The sequence below is a fragment of the Hipposideros armiger genome, unplaced genomic scaffold (genome assembly GCF_001890085.2).
Source record: "Hipposideros armiger isolate ML-2016 unplaced genomic scaffold, ASM189008v1 scaffold_15, whole genome shotgun sequence".
Taxonomy (NCBI): Eukaryota; Metazoa; Chordata; class Mammalia; order Chiroptera; family Hipposideridae; genus Hipposideros; species Hipposideros armiger.
In genome coordinates, this window is record NW_017731365.1 from 5,968,838 (window position 1) to 5,979,406 (window position 10,569).

Below are 10,569 nucleotides of genomic sequence, written 5' to 3' on the forward strand. Positions count from 1 at the left end.
TCAATGGCAGTGTTTGTATACCTCTTTAGGAAGTATAACCATGTCAAAACTATTCTGGTCTCAAACACTGTATACTATATGATTCCATTTATAAATGAAATGTCCAAAATAGGCAAATCTATAGACAGAAAATAGGTTAGAGTTTGCCTGGAACTGGGAGACAGGGGTAGGGGGAAACAGAGAGTGACTACTAATGGGTACAGACTTTCCTTCCTAAGGTGATGAAAACACTTTAAAATGGATTGTGGTGATGGATGGAAAAGTCTGAATATACTAAAAAAAAAACTTTTGTACACTTCAAGGGAACTGTATAGTATGTAAATTATATATCAACAAAACTTTTAAAAAATAAATCATACAGGGAAAGACAAATACTATATTATCTTACTTATATGTGGAATCTAAAAAAAGCCAAGCTCATAGAAACATAGAATGGTAGTTGCCAGGGGCTGGGGGTTGGGGAAAATGGGGAGATGTTGTCAAAGGGCACAAACTTAGTTATAAGATGAATAAGTTCTGGATATCTAATGTATAGCATCATGACTGTAGTTAACAACATTGTATTATATACCTGAACATTGCTAAGAGAGTAGATCTTAAATGTTCTTACCACAAAAGAAACTGTAATTATGTGTAATGATGGTTGTGTTAAGTAACCTTATTGTGGTAATCATTTAGCAACATATACATGTATCAAACCATCACATTGTACACCTTAAACTTATACAATGTTAACATGTGTCAAACTATCACATTGTACACCTTAAATTATACAATGTTATCTGTCAACTTACACATGTCAAAAATATTTTGACGTGTGTGTGTGTGGGGGGGTAATTTGTGCTTAATAAATGCTTTATGGTAAGATAAAGGCCTCCCCCAAAGATACACTCTGTCATATGTGGATCCTAATGGAATTTTCCTTCATCTCAACTACCCGATTTATTCCACCTGATCACTTTATTATTTTATGTCATGTCAGTTCTTAAAGACTCAATTTAAAAGAGACTCTAACCAAAATAAAGGCTAATTTGGTTTAACTATTTTGAGAATTGATTCATTAAATCGATTTTTTAAATTAGTTTTTGTTCAGTATTAAGTAAAAACTTAATGGTTGGTAGGTACTATTTCATATTCTTTTTAGGAGTATAATCTTCCTGATGGCTAATTTGCCAGTATGTATCGAGAGAAGTTTTAAAGTTTATAACCTTCAACTAGTTACTATCCCTCTAAAAGTTTATTGTAAGGAGCTTATTAGAAATGTGGTCAAACACTTAAAGTATAATGATATTCGTCACAGTGCTATATTATTAAAAAATTGGAAGTAACCTAAATATTCAACCATTGAATATTTTGTTGTACACTCATATACAGTATATCAGTCATTAAAAGTAGGTTTTACCAAAGGGAAAAATGCTCATAGATATAATGGAAAAAAATTCATGGGACTCAATTTTATATATAAATTTTATATATATATATATATATATATATATATATATATATATATATATATATATGATCCTGTCCTCATGCTTTCAGCTTTTATTAATATATGTCCCCCAATTCCCCTACCCCTGGTTGCATTCTTACCTGTTTGGCTAAGTGGGTGCCAGTAGGAGATAGATATATATATATATATATATATAAAATCTCCTACTTTTTGTAAAAACAAAACAGACTATATGTACTGGGTTACCGGAAAAGTCATGATGTATTTTTGCAATGAAAAACATAGAAAAAACACATCAAGATTTTCCAACAACCCAATAGTATATATGCATAAAAAAACAAAGCCAGAGTAGATGAATGAAATTATTAAGAGTGGGATTATCAATGATTTTTGTTATTTTATATATTTCAAAACTAGCTATGAAGGGCTGGCCGAGTGGCTCAGTTGGTTAAGAGCTCGCTCAAGAGTGCGAGCTCTAAGCAACAGGGTCACCAGTTCGCTTCCCAGCCTGAGCTGAGCTGCCGCTGAGCTGCCAACAGGTGGCAGGATGGCTCAGCTAAAAAAAAAAAAAACTAGCTATGAAATGAAAAATGCTGCTCCTTTGGGTAACATAAGGGTTTTTTTGTTTTGCTTTGTTTTTGTAATATAATGTTTGACAGTCAATTAGTTCAATTTTAATTGCAATGTATTCTTTTATATGTGTTTATTATTAATTCTTAGAACACTTGACAGCTGTGTGTTCTTTCTTCCTTATATTAGATAGGAAGCCAGTTGAGGCAGACTCCAGCTCTTCCTGTTTTCAGAACCTGCCCATACTACCCTGTCCCATGCACCTAAGGCACACTTAAAAAATGTTATTGCAAAGTCTACACTAGGATGCAGATCCTAAAAATCCTATCTTAATATCAAATCTCATATTTATGTGGTATCCCCCTCACAGCTTCTGGGAAAATAGTAGGTACTCAATCAACACTTGTTTGGCTATAATTAAACACGGGTTGGCAGCATGCAAGGAACCTGTACCATTATGGAAACCGTCACACCCGAGCTGAACATAAAGTTCTCCAAGTTCATTTCATAGGATCATACATACTTTAACAGTTATCTTAAAAAATAATCATTGAACCAATTCTCTCTTTTTACAAGTAAAAACTTGGCTCTGGGATATTAGGTGACTTGTCCAAATTCATACTGACAGTTAATGATGGAGCCAGAGCATTAGTTCAGGCTTTGGAGTCCTTAAGTGCATCAATCTAAGTTATAAATATTCTTCATTTCTTAAATTTCCAGAACTATGTCTGTGATGTGCATTTAAGGTTAGACTTCACTCTTCGCACAATACCATCTCACGGAGAGTCACACCACCATGAAAATTCTAGGCCTGGCGGTTCCTGCAGGGATCAGGGAAGGTCCTGATATTGCTGGTTTAGTATGATCTGGAAATACCCTTTGGAGACTTCGTCCAAGGTGGGCATCCTTGGTGCAAGTTGGATCTGGAAGCGCTGGATCTTGGGATTAGTTCAGCTCCTGAACCATAGAAGGATGACTTTTCTTCTCAACCTCCATGTCATGCTGAGTCACTCTCAAAGACCTATGAACCACTGCTCAGCACTGTATACTGAAGCCCTGGGCATATACTCTGTCTTTATTTCCCCACCCCCCCATAGGAAATTTCTTATTTTTATTTTTTATTTCTTTATTGTTAGTTTCAGGTGTACAGAACAATGCAAGTTATCCTTTTCACCCTTCACACAGAAACAACCCCCCTCCCCCATCTACTGCCCTCCCACCCCCGATATTTATTACAGTGTCTTTAGAAGGAGGGAACTAGCCCATGAGTGATGATTCTATCCCCATTCTCCACTCTAGCCAGAAAAATGTCTAGCCCTTGTCCTGAAGTCTTTATGAACAGTGAGAAGTTTTACCACCTCCTCCTAAGCTAGAGATATTGTTTGGACAGAACACCACCCACCTCTACTCCTGTCCACATGCTTTCAGCTTTTATATGTCCCCCAATTTCCCTACCCTTGGTTGCATTCTTACCTGTTTGGTTAAGTGGGTGCCAGGCCACATCCTGCTGACCCCATTCAGAAGCCTGAAGACTGGCCTGGTAGAGAGACTCCAATTCTGAGGTCTCCTGCTCTGTGTCTTGATTCCAGTGTGGATGAAGAAAGATGTGGTTTCTTTCCGGATAGGCTACACAGGCATGGGGATTGTTGGGGAAGGACTTCATTCCTGGCCCACGGACCTCATGTTTAAGCTGAGAATCACAGAGCCTTGTGACATTCACCCAGGAATCCAAAGGCAAGGAAGTCCCCAAGTCACTACTGCTGCCTGGCTCCTGAGGCCTAGCATCTCTCACTTGAGATGGCTTCCCTTGGTACATACCTGCCTCTGCCAACCTGGGCTGTCCACCCAAGGAAGCTTCACCATTAGGCAGCCCAGAATTCATGGCAAGAGAAGGATGATCAGCAGGCTCTTCCCGGGAAGGAAGTCTGTTCCTGCCATCCACAGAGGGTTGCTGTTTTGCCCAAGGCCAATGCCCTTTGCCTTGACCCTGGGGGAAGGGAGGCTTAGAGTCAGAAGAGGAAGAATTCTTCCTTATACTATTTGGCAAACTTCTATCCTGGGAACCTGCACCATCCCTTGGGGCAGAGCCTTGCATCCTCTGGAACTGCTCTGCTAGAGAGCGAACAAGCCCTTTTGTGCCCGGAAACTCTGGCCTACAGGGCTCCTTGTTGCCTCTGTCCACTCTTGAAGTCAATAAAGTTGTGAGGCTTTTGGCTTGGAGGCTTTGGTTAGTGGTCTGCACAGCATCAGGAGAGTGAAGCGTAGATGAGGAAACAGCAGGCATCGCGGGGGGGTAGGCTCTACATGGGGGAGGGCCGGGCTGAGCGGATGGACTTGCAGGACGACAACCCAGGCTGTGTGCACCTTCTCTCTCACAGGTGGCTGTTCCAGGTGAGTGCGAACAAGGCCTCACCTGGGATGAGTCAGCAGGATCCCTTTTTTCTTGGATTAGCTGTTCTTGATCAATGCCTCTTCCTTCTTGAGGGGGGAACCTGGCGCAGCTGCTGCTGTCACCCCTGTAGCCTTGCAGCTTGCCCTCTGGTACCTCCAGTGGTTCCCAACCGTGATGAGAATTCTTCTCAGTCCTCTCTGGTGTTTTAGGTAAGCCCTGCCTGGGGAACACAGAGGGGTCAATGCTGTCCACCTCTACTGAAATCAGAAGGTTCGAGGCAGACCTACTTGGGGGATTGTACTGTGAGGCAGACAGGGCAGATGACTCTGGTAATACTGATGAGTGTGACTCCTGGCAGGAAGCAGGTGAGTAGACGAAAGAACTGGCCCCAAACTCTATATTCGTGTAGGGTTCCAGTTGGGCCTCCTGGCTTAGCAATACTTGGAGCGGGATAGGCTGTTCACTGAAATAAATGGAGAGAGCCAGTCATAAACTGCCTTGAATAACGAGACCACTTACAAAAAGAACTGTTTATTTGGTTCCCATGTCTAGCTATCCACAGAGAGAATGGTGAAAATAAATGGAAAGACAAGCACAAGTAGAGTCAACAGTTCAGAGGTTCACAAGAGAAGGCACAGCTCACACTCAATTAATAGGCACTGTTAATCTGTCTTATTACATTCCCGCACCAAAGTTGCACACAGTAATATTAAGTAAAGCCCTTGCCAATAATCTTCACTACCTGTAAAGCCCTATTCCAATCATATTATACTTGCAAATTAAAAAACAAAAATTGCTAGTCCCACATGCAGATGACATGGAAAGTGAGCAAAGGCTGGAAATCACTCATACCTGGGGTATGAGTCCTAAGAGGTAGAGCAGCCAAAAGAACCAAAAAGCCACATTTATAGAGGACAGTGATTTGGGCTCATGGGATTACACAGAAATCAACCATTTCAAGTGTGTTTTCATAATCTGTATTTGGTTGTATTACTCACTGAGATGTTTCCCCAAAGTAATGCAATGTGACTGTCTCGAGATTTGGGAATGGGAGTGGGGATTACCTGCATTTAGTTGGTTTCTCACTAACTGTTTTATATTTATGACCTAAAAAAATGTGTTAGAAGTACTTAAATAAAACCTCGATCACTCACATACATCAAGTGGCGCAAGTTTTATGGAAGGAGTTTAGCTGCCTAAATTGCTTATATTCAAAACACATCGGATCAGATTCTCAGATCAGCTTTCAATCAGTGGAGTATACAATGGGAGAAAAGAAAAAGGAAGATCCAAGCTGTGAGCACTAAATTTGCATGATAATATATTGGGTCATCGGGAAAGTCATGATGTATCTTTCTATGTTTTTCAATGCAAAAATGCATCATGACTTTCTGACAACCCAATACTATAAACTTTTGTGGGTACAGTGACTCAGTTACCCTTAAAACATTATGAAGAGGGGCTGGCCGAGTGGCTCAGTTGGTTAAGAGCTCGCTCAAGAGTGCAAGCTCTGAGCAACAGTGGTTCGATTCCCAGCCCAAGCTGAGCTGCCACTGAGCTGCCAACAGATGGCAGGATAGCTCAGCTAAAAAAAAAAAAAACACACATTATGAAGAGTACAATACTATACTTAGAGGAAGGTTGGACAATTAAGTTCACGAACTTTCTACCTGCACTTACACCATATATGGGAAACCTAATGGAGTCAAACATACCTGGATTTGAATTCCACGTTTCTACCACTTACCAGCTGAGTAATACAGGTTACCATTCTTATCTTATCCTCCCAGCCTGACTTCCTTATTTATATATTATCACAAAATAACAGTCCCTACCCTAAGGTGATCATATGAGTTAAATGAAATAAAACAAAGTATTTAAGGTTAGTGCCTGGGCATGGCAGATGTTCAAACAATGTTAGCTGTTCTTATAATATTTATATTCTGAAAACTACTCAGGCTTATTAACAGCCAAAATTTACTTTCACTTAAACCTATCTATTCTAAGTAACAGCCAAATTCATGGGCTAAAATATGAGAACTACACCAAGGGTCATGGGGGACTTTTTCCCTAGTCCTGACCATAGGGAAGCAAAACAAAGGGAATCTTCATGTCTCTTCTCTATGGTTTCATCAGAGCAAGGAAGACTGTTTTCATGGCTTCCATGAGGGACAAGCAGCACGGAAATCCCCAAATCAATCACATGGCTTCACCTACGACATGAAATGTCATGTTGAAGAACTTAACATATACAGACTGTCATGTCGAAGAACTTAATATATACAGACTTAATAATCGCATGATTACACAAGTCCAGGGACAAACTCCCCCACGGGAAATATGGATGAGTGGTCTATTTATTATGTTATACTTTCTGCATCTTTTCTAGGAATGATTAGGGAAAGGACCAGCAGTGGGATGAGCTTTCACTGTATGTCTGACCTGAGAGAAGAAATTTTTTCAGGGGACTCTTGTCTCCCCTGCAGTCGCAGAGACAACGAGAGCTCTGGCTGTGGAGCACCCACGGCCACTTCCTCCCCTGGCCAACATAAACTACCGTTGTTCCCAGGAGCTACCTTGTTGGCTGAGGGAGAGCCCCGCCCTGTGAGGGGAGGCAGGCTGAGGGCTGCGACGGCTGCTGCGATGGTTGCTGCTGCTGCATGCGATCCTGCAGGCTCCGGGCTTTTCGAATACTGATTTGCAACTTCTTATCGACTAGGGCTCTGCTGTGCGTGCTAGAGCTGGCACCATGCAGGGCAAGTCTGAGTTTAGCTAAAATGCAAAAGAAAATATAGCAGAAACAGAACACAAAATACAAACAAAAATAAAATAGAATAAAACTGAACCAAAAATGAGCAAAGATATGCAGTAAAACTCAAAATATGTAGCAGGAATGTAAGGCATGGACCATGCATAGGCTGTCCAGGGCACAGAGCCAGCTCTGGCTTTATAAGGAACATTCATGGAAGCCATGGAGGCCAAACAGGTTAATTCAAAGTTAACAAACAAACAAACAAAAAGCTCAACTAAAATGAGTCAGGAAGATAAGCTGGTGCTTCTATCTTAGAGGTTACCATTCTTGTTGTCCTATGCAACTGACCTGTCCAACACTGGTCTCCACATCCTGCTCCCAACTCCCCCTTCCCGATGGCCAACAGCAGAAATAAGATCCAAACCTGCATGTCTTTATAGAACACAGCTTCTTGCAGGTCACCTTTGAGAACCAGATAGGAATTCTAAGCCTTAGTCCCTTTCTGTAACCTAATGGTGTGGCACACCAGGAAAGCTGGGAAGAAACATAAAAAATCAAATACGCAGCACGAAGTCACAGCCTGGGAAGTCATAGCCAATTTGTTTATTTCTTTCTGCCACAAGCTCCACCTGACTTGTCAGGGACTAGAGAAAGAGCAGACAAACTTCACATCTGAAGTCTAACTTATCTTGGGATAAGAAAGTAGGCATGGCTGGGTCATTCATCTCTGGACTCCTGCTGAGGTTATGCCAGTAAATATCCACAGGCTACAGTGACAGCGCCTGGCACACTCAGAAATCCGAAGGGCAAAGGTAGCTAAAGGGTCTCAGTTTGGGAGAGTGAGACTGAGGAAACATAAAAGTTGCTTTTATCCCATCTCAGTGACGACACTCATAACACCTATTGTGACATTCATCGAGTGTGCCACAGCCACAGTGGTTGGTGTTACTTACAGACAGCTTCGTTACAGAGGGCCAAGGCTGCAGCACAGTCTCCTTTCTGTTCCAGATGCAGCGCCTCTTCAAACACTGAATCTGCCTCTTGCAGGGACCTCGCAAAGCCGTCACTCCTCCCTGAAAGGGCCAGCACTTTTCATTTTCATTACAGTTGGTTCCAGCTTCTCCTATGTACTGCTGTTTCCCTTCAGTGCACATAGATCCCTGCTGCTGAGCCTTTGGTCTACCCTTATCAACTGTCCGCTGCTATTGAGAATTCTCTGAAACACGTAGGCCATCCATTTTTGCCTTAGCTGAGACCTTACCAAGGCCATGAAAGAGAGTATGTCATTGTCCACCACATATTCCAACTCTAAGACCTCTTAGGGGGTCCCTCAAGGAAAGAACAAAGTATTGTTTATGGCAGGAGGGTGGGTTCTTAAGCCCGGAACTGACCTGCTTTTCCAGAGGACAACAAGATACATCTTGCCAACCAGTATCAGAATGTACCAGATCTCCGCTGAGACCTCCACTGCTGTGTTAAGGCAAAAGTGGCTTCATACTCTGGGGAAATCTGCTAACACTTCTTTCCTACACCAATACACAGTCTTCTCTGCACCACCCTGGAAAATCAGTACACCTCTTGGGGACAGGTGGTCTACAGTTCCTACCTCAATATATCTGTTGAACCGTCTTTGTGGTTGGTTTGTATGCACATACCTTTCTTCAGCACTGCTAAGTATTTAATCATGCCCTCGTTCACCAAACCGACTGCAAAAGAGTCACCTTCCCATACAATGAGCATGAGATATTCCTTTCTCCCCTGAAAGTGAACGTGTGCCAAAGCAGGTGCAGGACAGTCCAAGTACAGTGCCAGATGCAAAAGCGAGAAAGGGGCAGCTGGATGGGTCAGGGGATAAAGCGCGTGCTCTTAACAAGGTTGCCAGTTCAACTCCTACATGGGATGGTGGGCTGTGCTGCCCGCAACTAGACTGAGAATGGCAACTGGACTTGGAGCTGAGCTGCACCCTCCACAACTAAGATTGAAGGACAACAACTTGACTTGGAGCTGATGGGTCCTGGGAAGAAAAGCACACTGTTCCCCAATAAAGTTAAAAAAAAAATTTAAAAAAAAAAAGAAAAGCGAGAACGTACTGTAAGGGCCATTTTTGCTAAAGAATTCTCAAGTTTATGTGTCCCCTTGCCTTTTACTCACTCATAACCATAAATTGGCAGTAAGCTGTAACGGAAATTCACCTACAGTTGGGATTAGTGGTGAGTTTTCCCAAGCTCACAAGAAAAGAAAATCCAAATGTCGAAGTCATTTCTCCCATAGTGTCCCCCTCCTCCACTTACCTCCACTAGTTGGACACGGTAAGAAAGGCTCTTCCACGGTCCTAACATTCATTCCCTAATTCACCATGGCTTTGGAGAGCAATGGGAAGGCGGCAGAAGGGCAAGTTCGTTCTGAAGAACTTGGCATTCAGATTCTACGCCACCTCCAGAGATGTAGCTCTCCCAACCTCCAGGCCTGAAGTTTTCTCCTAATGTTTGGAATCACCTGACTACAGCCTTTATAATCAGTTGGTGGCTACAGCCATTAAAACAAATGAAGTTCTCCACAGAGATATAGACAAACTACAGTTGCTCAATCACTGCACTGGATTTTAATTCTTATCCTCTACAATCTTAGCACTCCATTCCTTGCTCTTCCACGAGATGCTGAACCAAAGATAATAGAGAATTGACAGTGAACTATAGCTGGAGGGATTACCTCTCAACTTTAACGTACTACCCAACAGGAGGGGGGGAAGGCAAAGGAGGGAGATGAAAAGGCCCCTCTTTCAAAAGCAATACAAACCTGAGGCACCCATGCAATATAGCTTGAGAACAAAAAGGGAGAAAAAACTATCCAAATATAGGGACAACTAAGGAATGAGGAATGTAAAACTATTTTCAAAACAAATACAATGCCTGAATCAAAAGACTATTGGATTAGAGGAGAAAAGCGGCCCCCAAATAGGCCCCCAAATTAGCCCAGGAAGCTTCTCTATGTTGATAAAAAGAGGGAAGTGATCAACAGAAAGCAGCCACCTGAAACAGCACTGACTCGTATTCTTCACACTACTTTAGTACAATTTGTTACATATGGGATTCTGAATGATAACAGTAATACATGTATTTTAGTTTTTAAAAAACAGATATAGATTTCAGGGCCTATTTAAGGCAGATACCTCTGCTTTTCTGAACTATTTTGAAGGCTAGTCTCTTCTGGTACAAAGTGACATCCTAAAGCAGTGGTTTTCAACCTGTGGGTTGCGACCCCTTTGGGGGTCGAACGACCCTTTCACAGGGGTCGCCTAAGACCGTCAGCAAACAAAAAGATATTTACATTACGATTCATAACAGTAGCAAAATTACAGTTATAGAGTAGCAACGAAAATAATTTTATGGTTGGGGGTCACCA

At 41.9% G+C, this 10,569-nt stretch overlaps 1 protein-coding gene across 1 annotated transcript in view; it reads right to left on the minus strand.

Moving 5' to 3' along the window:
* The window catches only part of USP54 (ubiquitin specific peptidase 54), a 147,361-nt gene that overhangs the window by 17,493 nt on the left and 119,299 nt on the right, over nt 1-10,569 (minus strand). The window contains exons 15-17 of the mRNA XM_019624685.1: nt 8,121-8,240; nt 6,992-7,187; nt 3,497-4,878 (exon numbers count right to left, since the gene is read on the minus strand). Of these exons, the coding sequence (XP_019480230.1) occupies nt 3,497-4,878; nt 6,992-7,187; nt 8,121-8,240 (1,698 nt within the window). The remainder of the gene's footprint in view (nt 1-3,496; nt 4,879-6,991; nt 7,188-8,120; nt 8,241-10,569) is intronic.